At 42.3% G+C, this 15948-nt stretch overlaps 1 protein-coding gene across 1 annotated transcript; it reads right to left on the reverse strand.

Moving 5' to 3' along the window:
• Window positions 1-2028: 2028 nt before the first annotated feature.
• On the reverse strand, window positions 2029-13734 carry LOC124022370 (sodium/potassium-transporting ATPase subunit beta-233-like). Its single transcript, XM_046337304.1, has 6 exons — window positions 13481-13734; window positions 6738-6866; window positions 4743-4898; window positions 4075-4257; window positions 3766-3851; window positions 2029-3483 (listed from the first exon to the last, which is right to left on the reverse strand). Exons 1-6 carry the CDS (start codon window positions 13569-13571, stop codon window positions 3223-3225), a joined length of 906 nt encoding a protein of 301 aa, XP_046193260.1. The 5' UTR covers window positions 13572-13734; the 3' UTR covers window positions 2029-3222.
• Window positions 13735-15948: the final 2214 nt, after the last annotated feature.

The raw sequence follows: 15948 nt of genomic DNA on the forward strand, positions 1-15948 counted from the left end.
ACTGTATCAGAGCCCAATTCAATCCCCAAAGTTCAGCTTTATAGCGTGATTGAAATTTAAAGGCAACGTTCCCGCTTTAGCGGAGACTGCATTCGCGGCTCTATCGGAAATGACCTTCACATTTCTATAGCTGAATCAGCTTTCCATATTGAATAGTTCAAACTAACCTTTCTGTAGTCCAAGATGAACTCTTAATTAAGGAGCCTACCTTTACTCCTTCAGGTCCAAGGACCTTCTGTTATCTTCTGAGGTAGACTGGCTCAAAACAGCCAAATACTCAATTTAAATGTGAATGGATTATTAATGGCGAACCGGTTCTAGAAACAAAAAGCCATTTACTTACTCATTTCACAAATACAAAATATAGAATTACTGTACATCACAGGAGGCTGCTGAGGGGAGGTCGGCTCATAATAATGGTTGGAACGGCGCGGATGGAGTGGCATCAAACCCCTGGAAACCATGTGTTTGGTGTATTTGATACCATTCCACTTCAGCCATTACCAAAAGCCCGTCCTCCCCAATGAAGGAGCCACCAACCTCCTGTGCTGTACACTGTTTTAACAGGCTTTATCGCAGTTGCAGCAGACATTATTTCTCAGTTACAACACATTTCTGGAGGACTTCTTCCAATACACACAGGTGTTCGGCGCATGATAGATAGCTCATTAACACAGGTGGTCCCTCTGTCTTCCGTCATTTCTTTGGTAAACACGCGCTGTAACCTGGCGATATGGCCGTGTGGGAACACTAATCCTAACCCTATAAAGATGTTTATCAATTTACCTTTTTGTTTTTATAAAATGATTTCTTGCTGATATGAAAGATGAGGTCCTGATGAGTATTTATGTTCAGACCGAGTGTTGGGGCTCTTAAAACTCCCTAATACAGAAGACACCTTCGTCTAATGACTTATGTGTACAGAAATGGACCTGAGTCATGATCAAGGACTAGTCCTTTCCACATTGGCTCTCGAGTGGCACAGCGGTCTAAGTCACTGCATCTCAGTGCTAGAGGTGTCACTACAGACCCTGGTTCAATTCCAGGGTGTTTCACCGTGATTGGAAGCCAATTGGCCCATCGTCGTTTGGCTGGGGTAGAACGTCATTGTTAATAAGAATTTGTTCTTAACTTTTTAAAAGAATGAGCAGCATGGTTTTAGTCAGTCACCCAGGTGATGTGTCATAAGCCTGGAGGCTAGCTGAGCTGTGGTAGCCATGGTAGTAGTCTCTCAGGAGAGGAGCTGCAATAACCATGGTAGTCTCTCAGGAGATTAGCTGTGGTAACCATAGCAACTGAGGCTAGTAGTGAAAAAAAACATAATATCCCTTTCTTAGCATTGACAGCGCTCTGTAACATCCTTGATATCTAGGTGGTTTGTAGTCTTTTCCAAGCCGACAACGCAACAAAAAAATAATCATTTGATAAGTGGTTTCTCTATTGTCAGGTTGTTGCCACAAAACACAAAAACAGGTAAAATCAAATCTTATGAAATGCACCGAGTAGACCTTGACAGTCATTAGCGATAGGAAAACAGAGGAAGCACCAAGGGGAGGTGGTTTGGCAGCACTTATTCCTCCCTGATTTGTTAGCATCTGGTTAGAGTTGATAAGGAGTCCGTTTGGATGAAGATGGTCAGAAGATAGTCTCCTTTTAATTAAGGGCATTTCAAATCTAACAAGTGTTTTTGCAGGGTTCAAAATACATAAACAACCCTTTTCCTTGCCACTCCTCACTACTCTCTGAACACTAGCTACTACCAGACTGTTTCACTGAACAATCCCAGACTAGGAATACAACGGTCTGATGTGGTTCCATTTCCATCGTCACTGATCTGAAAGGACAGGGAAGGTCACAGCAATAAAGCAGAGGTTATAGCTTGGGGTTTGTCCTTTCACCTGTGCTGTTCTTTCAGATCAGTGCACATTGAAAGGAAATGAGACAAGGAGAGGACTCCACTTTAGACTAGTGCGGTGTGTCCTTACAGCGGGGTATTGGTCTTGTTTCAGAGAGACTGGAATAAAGAAAGATGTGTTTTCATCATTTTATTTCAGGTTTTTTTTTCTTACTGGGATTAAATAAATGACAAGAGCGGATGAGAACTCCTGATAACGTGACTGATGTTAGACATTGACGTTTAGCACTTAACATCGACAAGAAATCCTAAAAACACGGGGTACAGCACTGCTTCTGATAAGATGCTCAACTTGGACCAGTGACTTTGGTATTGTATTTATACATTACTTTTCTGCAGAAAAAAATTAAATTAAAAAGGTACAACCACATAAATATAAAACTCCTTCCACCATGTAAAATGGCTGAAACATTCATCAGAAAGTTACACCACGTTGTGAGATGACGTGACGTAATTGAGCAAAACAATCATCTTTAAAAAGCAGAGTTAGCACCGTTGCCGTACAACAGGCAAAAGTAACCCAACAACCTGGAGACACAACTCGACATTAAGAGTAAATCAAACAGAACAAAAGGAAGTAAAAGCCTGAAACGTAATAAAACCCTTATCCCACATTTAAGTGATTCTAAAAGAAAAGCCATGTGAAAATTCTCACAATCAATTAGACAAAGGCAAAAATAAGGAAAGAGTAGGCCTAGTTCCCTGGAGGGCAGCCTTTTTCCTCACACGGGTCAGAAGAGATCAGAGAGTACCGTGTCAATATTTTTAAATGATTAAGTATTCATATATAGTATATACACATCTTGGACTGCTAAAGCTTGCTCACATAAGTAAACAGGTTACAACATGGCTTGGAAAGGACCAATGTATGCGACTACTGCACTGTACACTCCAAAAATATGTATAGAAACCACACAAGGCAGCAATACGGAGGGGGACAAAACACTGCTCGCTACACATCAGTAGTGGAATTACAATTTACAGTCATAAATGAAACATGTCCCCATGGCTCAAGGAATATTATTCATTTACAGTAGAATAAATACTTTATGCTATTGCTACTCCTCCTGCGACTTACATTCTAACCCTAGACAGAAGCAGAGAAGCCAGTGTAAAGCAGACAGATGAAGTGTCGTCCCGTATGTTATGACTTTTGTTCAAGACTAGTTGTGATTTAATTTTTTTTTTTTTAAACTTAACTTCGTATTTCCACCCCAACTCCCTTTCCTAAATTATTTTGTTACTTTTGAGAAATGGTTGGGGAGGGAGAGGGGGCTGGAGAGAAAGTGCTATGAACCTAACTGTGGTCATAAGTTGGTGACAGTGAATTTAACGTCAAATTTTCCTTGGAACTTGTCCTTCTCGCTGTAGCCAATGTTCTCTCCGTAGGCTCTGCACTCGATGCGCAGCTCGGTGTTCATGGTGAGGTTGACGAACTGGAGGGCCACTAGGGGCTGCAGGTACTGGGGGTGAAGCAGCTTGCCGTAGTAAGGGTAATACTGGAGGGGGAAACCTTCCCCAATGCCGTAGTACTTCACCTCACCCATCTTACCGGCGTCCTCCTCTCTCTGCAAAGAGATTGTCTCACCCAGTCAAAAGGAGAAAGACGGTGCTATTTTGGTCATTCTGACATCTGACCTTCACACAGAAACACATTTACAATGCCTGGTTTAGTGACGGAACGGGGACTAGTTCATTCTAGCAATTCTAGAATTGCTTTCGATGAATAGTCCCCATTCAAGTCAACATTCCCTTAGGCTTCAATGTTGCTTTACTGACTGTCAACTGACATTGGAATGATCAATTGTGATTGGATGTTGTTCCATCTAATTCTGTCTGGCATACTGTACCTTGTTGGTGCAGAAGATGGGCATGACGTTGGGCTGGACCTTTGTCTGGGCTCCCTCAGGGATGCTTTCATTGGAGCTGGGGGGGCTGAAAGAATGGAGGACAGGTACACAGTGAGGGAGGAGGCAAAACAATCTGCTAAAAACAGTAACACTTTTACAGAAGAAAGTTTATGTAGATTTTGTATTCAATAATGTACTACTACTTTGGGGGAAATATGCATAAACTAACAACCAGGGGCCACTGGAAATATCAAAGTGATCAGTTTGTACAAGAGGTCAGCTTTTCATATGTCCTTAGGATATTTACCCGTGGCCTGAAGTTGACAATCCTGTTGAGCTTGACGATCAGGCAGGGTTTTCCTTCCTTGAAGCCAAATTCTTTGTCTTCCATGCCGGAGCAAGGCCCAAGCCAGCTCCTCTGGAAGCGACAGGCCTTCCTGATCCCCACATCACTCTCCAGGTCACCACGGTTCTTATATTCTTCCGGTTGCTCTGAAGGCAGGAGGACAAATCACAAATAAACAACTGAGCACAGGAAGCCACAGCTGCTCGCTTCAACTAATTCATCAAAAACAAATGACAAAAAAAACACCTTTTCTCTGAAGCCAATACACAATTCCATTCCATGTCCTGGACACTTAGTTCCTATCCCACCTGATATTAGACCATCAGAAATGATTCAATAAGCAAAAGGCTAGAAGATGATGGTACCACCTCCATCTACGTAGAGCTTCCACCACACTGAGCACCTCTTAGGTCTGTGTCATGGCAGGGGGTAGGACTAGGAGCTAAGGGTAGAACTAGGAGCTAGGGCTAGGACTAGGAGCTAGGGCTAGGACTAGGAGCTAGGGGTAGGACTAGGAGCTAGGGGTAGGACTAGGAGCTAGGGGTAGGACTAGGAGCTAGGGGTAGGACTAGGAGCTAGGGGTAGGACTAGGAGCTAGGGGGTAGAGAGTGGAATGGAACACTTCCTGTACCTCCACAATCCTCGTATTTCATCTGGTCCCGCTGTTTGTCGTCGTCGTACATAACCAGGAAGTCTCGCATGGCCTTGGTGTAAGTCAAGTAGGTCTCCACATCATTCAAGTTGAAGGCGATCTCGGATTTGTCGGAGCGTGGGGTGTGTGACAGGCCTGAGAACAGACAGTCACCATCAGTTTCAATGTTACAGAAGTGAAGTACTATTAGCAATACACACTTTTATAATAGGACAATAATGTTTCAGTGGACTTGTGGCCATTCTATTTACTCTAACTCACAACAGTACTGAGTATGAAACCAGTTAAGAACAGTCAGTGTCATTTGCTTTCTAATGAAGTCTTTCAGTGAGGCAGTCATCCATTGAAGAGTCCACACTTTGGAAAACAGTCTTGAAGAGGAAGACAAGGTGAATCCCTGTCATTGTTCTTAGCAGGAAAGACGGGTCAGTAAAAGGGAAAAGCCCATTTCAAACAAAATACAACTGTCTACGCTACGACACAAGATCCAAAACATGTCCACCCCCATTCTCTTCTAGTTCCTTATTTACAACCAGCCCAGCCCCCACACTAAGTTCCATCTTTCATGACCAGAAAACTAAAGAGAACTAACTGGACTGAGTGAGGTGAGGAGTCTGAAGAGAGTAATGCTTCTCTCCTCTGTCAGCTTGTGAGATAAAGACATAGTCAGACTCTTCTCTTTCTGCTTGTTAGAGCCATTAGGTGACCTCTTCGTTGTGAAGACATGGCCCAGTTATCAGGCCTCCTGTGGAAAGTAACGCACTATCAACACCTAGCTATCTCTCCTAATGGAGGTTCCCCGAGCAGACCATGGCTATATATACCCAGACAGACATGACTGGTATACTGGCTTTAGACCCAATTCAAATGCAGCTTACATGTCTTTGACAGTGTCATGGTTGAAAACACCAACAGGAAAGGGTTAATGCTCTGTGGAAGGGCACTGGTGTTGTGTGTTGTGTGTGGGGAGAAAATAAAGTAGAGAATAGCATCTGCCGTTGACAGTTTACCACAGAGCTCTCCCTGGTAAAGGAAGCAAGAACGTCACGGTCTGTTTTAACTCTAGTCAAAGGCATCAGGAGAGAGCTCTGTTAGGGGACCACACTGTAAAGCTCACAATTAGCACTTCTCCCTCCATTTCACACCCACGTAATCAGAACAGACTCCAGTGAAACTGACTAAGCCTCTCAGAAAGAGGAAACTGTGGAAAAAGACATGAAATATGCAACGTCCAAGAATGGGGAACAGTTCTCGTGCTTTAAACACTACACTCCCTAACAAATTGGGAAGAGAGGCCTCTGCCCATGTGGGATGGAATTAATTGCGACACTTGACCGACCCACTACCTACACCAAAATGTCCAATACGACATGAGCGTTTAAACAGCAGGATAACAGTAACACGTCAAGGATTCAGTTCACTACTAGACCCGAGTTCATTTTGACAGAAGCACTTCTGTACATCTTTGCCAAAAATCTAATTTCACCAGTTTGTTATTGGACGTAAGCATACTACTGTACAAGGAAGCCTAAATGAGCCAGGGCCATAGACACTGAACCAGTATCAAAATAGTTCCACATGCTGCATGCATGGATGACACCCACAGTTTACTTGAAAGACAAGAGTCCTCTGTGTCGGACCTCAAAACGGTACTGTGCCGGCCTGCTCTCTGGCCCATACAGTGCTAATGTCAATTCAGCTGATATCTCACAGTGGGACTCCCTTAACGAGTTAAAGTGTGAAATTCAATAAGAGGATGTTTGACAGACATAGCCCACCCCTCTGAGATACACAAACATGCATGTTAGACTGTCTGCAGACCAAATTGCATCCTATTCCCTACATAGTGCACTACTTTTGACCTGTGGGTAGGGAATAGGGTGCCAATTCAAACGAAGCCACTGTGGTTGGACACCATCTCTTATCCCCAGGCAGCAGTAGTGGCTCAGTGTCTAGTGTTCAGTGATACCTTACCTGGGGGAGCAACTCTGTCTTGCCAGGTGGGTTTGTAGTTACTGAGGGTGAGAAGCAAGGCCTGGATGGTGCCGATGAATACTCCAGCCAGAAAAGCATAGAAGATTAAGTAGAACCCTAGAATTTTAACTGTAAAAGGAGAGAGAGAGAAATGAGTCATCACCATGTAAAAGATGTGGAGGACAGATGATTGTGACAATGTTCCTTTAAAAAAAAAAACTACTAACACCAGTGATGCCATGAAATTAAGATCTGGTTGTTATGTTGTTGACAAGGTCCATTTCCACTCATTCAATTGAGTCATACAAAAAGCCACATACAGAACTCCAGCATTCCGCAATTGTAGAATGTTAAATTGCTCTGAAAAAACAAGGAACATTCCCCATAATGAAGTCCTAAGTCCAACCTTAGTATTACTGCAGTAGTTAAGAATCTGCTCAAGTCAACACAACCCTGCCACCCTAACCAGCCCTGCAGAGCCAGTGTGTACAGTACGCTAAACACCGCAGACATGTAGACTGTGTCTTGCACCACAAAGTGAGACAAGGGTACAGCTTAAGAAAGATAAACAGCAAGTCTGCCTATTGTGTCGTCAGACGAGTGTTTCCTCAGTGTTCCAATTCAATCTCATGAGTGTCTATCCTATCGTCAAACCTCATAGACTGCCCAGTCATTGCCCATTGCACCACAACACTATCAAACATATTAAACATTAGATAAATAGATTGGCTGACTCTACTACTAATCCAAGCCCACCTGATTTCTACTTTAATCTTCCTGGTCCGTACACAGACTATCCATAACTGAAATAAGTCCCAAATGGCACCCTATTCCCCATGTAGAAAGTGCCCTGGTCAAAAGAAGTGTACAGTATAGGGGAAAATGGTGCCATTTGGGATGCACACCTGGGCTCAGTGATACCTATACAGGTAGAATGCATGCAGACAGAAGCATGTGTCTCCTATGGAGGGAGCAGGAGGTGACCTAACCACAAAGCTCCTGTTCCAAATAGTAACCCACCTATAACAGTAGACATTGTCTTGACTCTTCACTGAGGGCAGGAAAATTAAGTGTAACCAGTAGATCATACAGTAGTAGCCAGGAGAACAACAACTTCAGGCTTCAGAGTAAATCAAATTGTCAAAATCGTTTTTGGTTGCTCTTAAACTCAGAACCCAGAAACAAATCTCAAGCTAGCTACTCAGCTTTAATTGTTAGGCCCGTCACAAGAGACTATGTTGCTCTAAAAATAGTGCCCACATTGCAGATACTTTATTGGTCTTAATACATTCAGGTCCCAATAACAATGGGGGCAGTCTGCATGCTCAGATTTTATACAAAACCTAGATACTACCCAGCTGGCACATAACGTCCTGAGAACCATACAGTACGTTTCTTAAAGCTTGGTGAGAGTGTGGTTGTGCCATGGTTATTGTGCATACAACCTTCCCACAACATTCTGGGAATGGTGCAGGATGCCCAGCTAGTATATAACATTCTGAGAACCATATGTTTCTTAGGTGGGAATTTCAGTACCACAGTTGAACTTTTCCTCATGGTTCTATTTAAAGTAATGTTCTCAAATTGTTTAGAGAATGTTAAATTTAGGGGCACTGTTGCAGAAATCACGTCGCCTTTTCCTGGTTGCTAAAATAGTTTGCGACGAAACAAGCAAGCATAGTGTAGAGAATCATTGTACCATCTAAACCACTGAAATATATTTCCATAAACAAAAATACTATATTTTCAGTTGGTGTAAAAAACTGACAGTGAAAACAAAACTTAAGAACAGAAAGCATAGAAATATAACACATGGAACAGATCTAACATCTTAGACTTGCTTTCAATGAGAATGACAGATCTATGTGAATTTGGTCAGGTTGCCCAAAAAGTTACATATTGCAACTTCAAGAAACAATGTTCTTCTGTGGAAATGTAAGTACATATAAAAGTAAATAAAACGTATTCTACAGGTTTCCTCATAGTTCTATTTTAAGTCATGTTCCCAGAACATTAAGAAAACTTTAAACGTTCAAAGAAAGTTATTTAAAAACATACATTCCATTCTCAGCATAAACAAAACTATCCTCTATATTGTTAAGTGTGCTGGTCACACCCACTGATTGGCCACATCTAGTCTTAAATGAGTGCTCGCTTCCTTTAACTTCTTAGGGCTAGGGGGCAGTATACGGAAGTTTGGATGACTGAGGTGCCAAAAGTAAACTGCCTGTTACTCAGGCCCAGAAGCTAGGATATGCATGGTAGTATTGGATAGAAAACACAAAAGTTTCCACAACTGTTAAAATAATATATGTGAGTACAACAGAACTCATATGGCAGGCGAAAACCCGAGGACAATCCATCCAGAATTTATATTTCCAGCCCAACAATGATTACTATGGCTGTCAATGGGAATATAAAAGGAATACCTCCCAGATTGCAGTTCCTAGGGCGTCCACTAGATGTCAGTCTTTAGAGTTTCAGGCTTTAAAAAAAAAAGATTAGCTAGAATTTGTTGTTTTTGTAAACTGCTCCCATTTTGGCTGTAGTGTTTGTAGAGCGTTCCGGTGAGAGCATGTACTTCGTTGTTCATCTCCAGTAATGACAGTACTAGTCGGTCTTAAATTGCATTGTTTATTCACATATTAGGGTACCTGAGGTTTGATTAGAAACGTTGTTTGACTTGTTTTGAAGAAGTTTATTGGTAACTTACGGGATTCATTTGTATGCATTTTGAACGAGGGAAACCGGTGGATTACTGAGTCAAGCGAGCCAAATAAACTAACTTTTTTGGGATATAAAGGACTTTATCAAACAAAATGACAATTTGTTATGTAGCTGGGACCCTTGTGATTGCAACCAGATGAAGATCTTCAAAGGTAAGTGATTTATTTTTAAAATCGCCATTTCTGACTTTCGTGACGCCTCTGCTTGGTTGGAAAGAATGCATGTAATGCTTTTGTATGCGCGGCACTGTCCTCAGATAATCACATGGTGTGCTTTCGCGTAAAGCCTTTGTGAAATTTGACAAAGCGGCTGGATTAACAAGAAGTTAAGCTTTTAACCGATGTAGGACACTTGTATTTTCATGAATGTAGGACACTTGTATTTTCATGAATGTTTAATATTACGGTGTGTCATTTGAATTTCGCGCTCTGCAATTTCACAGGATGTTGGCCAGATTGGACGTTAGCGTCCCAATGATCCGCAAGAAGTTAAAATGGAGGTTCGTTTAAATAGACTAAAGTGAACAGCTTTGTATGAGTAAGAAAAATGCATGCTAGCTGCACTAATTCCATGGCTAGAGAACAGAAGATCATAGGGTCAAATCTCACTGACAACGTGCCACAATACATTTTTTTATTTTTTGAAGTTTTGCATTTGAATGATTAATGCCTAAGAAAATGAATTCACGTGTCTGTTCTGTGCTTGGAGTTCAACAGTTAAGCTAGCAGTGTTACCCTTATTGAAACATGTTCTTAGAATGTTATTTAATTACCTTCAAATAACCTAGAATTTCCATTCTCAGAACATTAATAAAACCCTCCAGGAAAACATCCAGGGAACCATAGAACAGTCACAGAACCTCCCTACAACCTTAAAAAGAAAATATATACATTCCCAGAACATGTGAACTGTTCACTTCCATTCTCAGAACGTTTTTTTATTATTACTTTCAGTTTTACAGGTCAGGAAACATTATTTCGTAATCAGAACCAATGGGAAACCAAAAACTTAACGTTCCCACAACTTCCAAGGAACCAAAATGTGCTAGCTGGGATATGCATAAAACCAGCACAGGTATACAGGTCCAGAATGAGAAATCATAGGCCCGGGGTTTTGGTATATTGAAATCTGCAAAAGGCAAACCAACAGCCACAACCATCCATAGAATTATAATCCATAAATGGCAGTTCTCACTAAAGTCAGGACTGGCATTCATTGATAGTGCATCCTTGAATTTAACATCCAGTCAAATTGCCAAAGTAAGAGGTTACGAAACCCTTCTATGGATTATATGTCTATGGCCGCAACTGTACATTTGGAGCACGCTGCCCAAACTCCAGCCTTGCCGACTGTAGGTATACCGCTAACTGCCAAAATAAAGGAAACACTTAAGTAAACGAGGGATACAACGTACATGTTATGGTGTGGGGTGCATTTTCCTGGCATGGATAGGTCCACCTGTAGAATCTATGCCAAGGCGCAGTGAATCTGTTCTGGCAGCTCGTGGTGACCCAACACCCTTTATGTTGGCGTTTCCTCTATTTTGGTCTGTGCTCGTGCTAAAACTTCATCCACAGTTGTTTAAAAAAAATAAACTATACATTTTCTGTGGCTAAATGATGCTCTCTGGTGGATTTCAAACATTGAGAGTGGGGCTCCTGTGGTTGGATAAAACATTTATTTTTTATTATACAAATACATTTTTAAAAAGCATATTGGACCCTCTACAGGCTTGGGCCCTGCCCCCCGACTCACAATTGACCAGTCACATTTATTTAATTAATTATGCAGTTTATTTTTATTAAATCAGTCCCCCCCCCCAGTTACCCACGTGGGCCTCATACCGCGTCTCCTCCCACCATCTGATGATTAGTAGAGCGGCAGCAGCGGTCTACACATTGAGAGCAGGCTCTGGAGTCCTGTGGTTGGCAGTTGCAGTAAAAAGATATACACCACACACATATCTTTAAAAAAAAAAATTGTAAAACAACTTAATATTATTTTGCTCCCTCTTGGCCCCCCCACAGGCTTGGGCCCAGGGACTTCAGCCCCGGTAAGCCCCTGCATTAAGCCAGCCCTGCAGGTACAGTGCATGTTAGTCATTTAGCAGAGGCGCTTATACAGAGCGATTTACGGGAGAAATGATGGTTAAGTGCCCTGCTCAAGAGCACATTGACAGATTTTTACGTAGTCGGCTCGGGATTTGAACCAGCAACCTTCGGTTACCATCTGAACACTCTTAACCGCTAGGTTAACTGCCGCCCCGAGTCCAGCCATAGTACTAGTACAGTATTAGAATCTCCTCAAGTCACCCAACCCTGCTGCCCCCACCAGCCCGCAGAAATACTACTGTATATGCCTAGTGGTGCCCCAACCCACCAGACCTGCAGAGCTAGTACTGTTTTGGCCTAGTGGTGCATAAGACAATGTCAAAAGGTCACATCTTATAGGAGACAGCAGTTCCCTTTCAATCAATTACACAGGACTTAAGATGTCGCCTGCTGCTTGGCAAAATTATAAGGACATCACCACCACCCAGTGTCTTATCCAGATCATGTGTTTTCCCTGATCACAATTGGCCGGTACAAGGGTGCGTACATTATCCATATTATAGACGAGGGTTCAATATCTCCTCTCTCTCCATGCATCACACCAGATAAAACATATGTTCTTGCATTGTAGACAGATTAAATGAATCATGCAAGTGGCCGAATGGAGACGAGTCATCATTAAAGTCATGGATAGTGTCACACACATTGTACAAAATTATGCACCACTTACATTGGATGGATGAGGAGCACCAGTGTTGGTTGGAGACATGTTGAATGGGTGGGTTTGGGGGAGTGGGGTTGGAGGCTCACTTCGTTATGTTTCCTTCTCATTTTATTGAACTGAATATTAAATGATATGTTGTGCTTGTAACCCCCCCACCAAACAAGAAAAATGACCAAATTAAAAAAATATGGTCACCACAAAAATGAAAAGATCCAAAACGAGTTTTGGCCTTGAGATAATAAACACAAAACACAGTTGAAGTAAATGACCAAACCAACCAACTTGAAGGCGTTAGTTAAATAAGAAAAACTGCAACATGAATGGTCACTCAGCTGGTCATCCTCTGAATACCGAAAATGTAGGGTAGTTGAGTGACATTGAGACGAGGGAAGACATGGGTGCAGATAGGAACGAGAAAAGTCAAATTAGTCTAGTTAATACATTTCCATTGTTAATTAAAGTGACACAGTATCCACATCGAATAGCAACACAAGATGGAATGTCCTCTCCATAATTCCAAGTAGAGGCCCCATCACCTTGAATCACCTTGGACGATGATGCATTTTTAACCCTTTGAGTGTGTCATTTTACATCGGAAATTAAACTAAGTCTCTACAGCGTGTACATATGGTGTAATTCCATCCTAATACTTATAGATCATGTTACTGCGATGGAGAGTTCGAGTCTCCTTCCAGGCATAGGCTGCGTCTCTGCAGTGTGATCAACTAGCCTACTGTACTATTAGGATTCGAACCTTTAGAATAACATGTTCTAATAATGTATTATGCATATTCCCACCACCGTCTTTCAACGACCTATTTGGATTCTCATATTAATTTAAGATGTGCGAACCCATCTTTACTCGGAACAGTCGGTAGGCTGTCATTTTGAATAAGGCAGTAGGTTCCTAGCAAGAACATGTGACGGTGAAATATGAGCAAAAACTGGTCGCATGTTCACCGTATGCTATTACTCACAAAACAGACATGGAGAGCCATGAACAACGAGTGGCGATGGGCAATGATATGGAGTCGGTGACACCGTACCATTGTAGCACACATTGCTGCAAAGTCAAATCAAACAGGTGCTATGCACCAAGATTAAATGAAGACTCGGTGCACGTTCCATACTGCCCAATAGAAGTTCGATCGTGCCATATGAGATCCATCACAATTTCGATTAAAACCTCCGGCCACAATGGCCAATTACCGTGATCATAAATATCAGAATTGCATACTTACACCAACTCCCCCCTGTGCGTCCACAAAATTCCCCCTTGTCCGAATCCCATACAAACTTCTTCCATCCACCATCGTCTTTATTCGAAGACATTTTCGACTGTGTGGTGCTCTTTCTTTATTTCAGTTCCCTTCTGTCTGCCGGTCCCTCTCCGGAGTACCAAATTCCAAAAACCGACGGACTTGTACACGGCTTGTTCCTGCGTACTCACTGCACACAGATATATCCCAGTTGCAGTCGACTCCGCCCGAAAACTATTTTAACAAGTCACCCACTAGGAGGGAGGGCCAGCTCTCGCGAATCACAAACGCGCGTCCTCTCTGCGTAATGCTATCGTTTGTGGAGGTCGGCAGCAGGGTTTTTCTCCACCCTTGGACGTAGTATACGTCAGAATGTCCTTTACGACGCGACCCTGCGATTTCCACAGAACATAACTCAAATTAATAAACATTCAGAGACATAGTACATCTATTCACAGTGCCAGCTATACATTACTAATTGCCACCATTGTCTTCATTATCTGGAGACCTAATTCACTCAAACTGGGATTTACAATGTGGGTAAACTTAAAATGTTAAAAATGACAGAAGTATGATGGCCTACCATAATCACAATTCATACTTATATGATCATCTGAGGAAGCCAAGATGACTTGGCCATTCCTCATTAACTCAATTGTAATTGATACTTATATGATCATCTGAGGAAGCCAAGATGACTTGGCCATTCCTCATTAACTCAATTGTAATTGATACTTATATGATCATCTGAGGAAGCCAAGATGACTTGGCCATTCCTCATTAACTCAATTGTAATTGATACTTATATGATCATCTGAGGAAGCCAAGATGACTTGGCCATTCCTCATTAACTCAATTGTAATTGGAGAAAAACACATATGATCCTTATCTAGCACATCTGGTTCCCTGGGAAGTCGTGGGAACTTATGTTTTTGGTTTAGCTGCAACCTGAGCTTGAAGAGGCGCTGTTGCGCCTTCTTCACCACACTATCTGGGTGGATGGACCATTTCAGGTTGTCAGTGATCTACACCCCAAGGAACTTTAAGCTTTTCACCCTCTCCACTGTGGCCATGTCAATGTGGATGGGGGCGTGCTCTCTGCTGTCTCCTGAAGTTCACGATCAGCTCCTTTGTTTTGTTGACGTTGAGGGGGAGGTTATTTTCCTGGCAACACTCCACCAGGGCCCTCACCTCCTCCCTGTAGGCTGTCTCGTTGTTGTTGGTAATCAGGCCTACGACTGTTGTGTTTTCTGCAAACTTGATGATTGAGTTGGAGACGTGCGTAGCTATGCAGTCATGGGTGAACAGGGAGTACAGGAGGGGCTGAGCATGCACCCTGGTGGGCCCCCATATTGAGGATCAGCGTAGCGGAGGTGTTGTTGCCTACCTTCACCACCGGGGACCGCCCCGTCAGGAAGTCCAGGACCTAGTTGCACAGGGCGGGATTCAGACATAGGTCACCAAGCTTAGTGATGAGCTTGGAGTGCAATATGGTGTTAAAGGCTGCAGCTGTATTAGATGAACAGCATTCTTACATAGGTATTCCTCTTGTCGAGATGGGATAGGGCAGTGTGCAGTGCGATTGCGTCATCCGTGGATCTATTGGGACGGTATGCAAATTGTAGTGGGTAAAGGGTGTTGGGTAAGGTGGAGGTGATATGATCCTTATCTAGCCTCTCAAAGCAGGTCATGATGACAGAAGTGAGTGTCGTGGGGCGACATTAATTTAGTTCAGTTACCTTCACGTTCTTGGTTACGTGAACAATGGTGGACATCTTGAAGCAAGTCAGGACAACAGACTGGTATAGGGAGAGACTGAATATGTCCTTAAACACTCCAGCCAACTGGTTAGGGTTAGGTTAAAGGGCTAAGATTTAGGGAAGGGTTAGATAACATGCTAAGTAGTTGCAAAGTAGCTAAAAAGTAATAAGTAGTTGCTAAAATGTTAAACTTGTCCGTGATGAGATGCAAACATACAACCTTTGAGTTGCTAGATGTCTGCATTTACCATGCTCCTTTCCTTTTTGCCTTAAGTAACCTACTGTTATACCAAACGTAACATATCATACTCATTTGAGTGTTCCGGATTTACTTGGGCCAATGTCATGGTGCTACGGATTTTAGTGAAATATAATATGTTTTGCTCTGAGACCAGGCTGTTCCTTTTCCTGTTCTAGGAACATTCCTTTTTAGTTTGCAGGAAGGTTTTGAAAAAGTTTTATTATGGTTCGCTAAAACTTTTCCTGGGAGGTTTTATTAACGTTGTTCTCTAAATGTTGTGAATGTTTTGAATAAAATTGTTATTTGGAGGTTTTTGAGTAACTTCCTTATAACTTTCACTGAATGTTTGACTAAGACTTTTAATAAAACGACTATCTTAGGTTTACTGTTTTGAACTACAAGCACAGATAGGACACATGGAAATAATTTGCTTAGTCATTAATCATGCA

The sequence above is a fragment of the Oncorhynchus gorbuscha genome, unplaced genomic scaffold (genome assembly GCF_021184085.1).
Source record: "Oncorhynchus gorbuscha isolate QuinsamMale2020 ecotype Even-year unplaced genomic scaffold, OgorEven_v1.0 Un_scaffold_1362, whole genome shotgun sequence".
NCBI classification, from domain to species: Eukaryota; Metazoa; Chordata; class Actinopteri; order Salmoniformes; family Salmonidae; genus Oncorhynchus; species Oncorhynchus gorbuscha.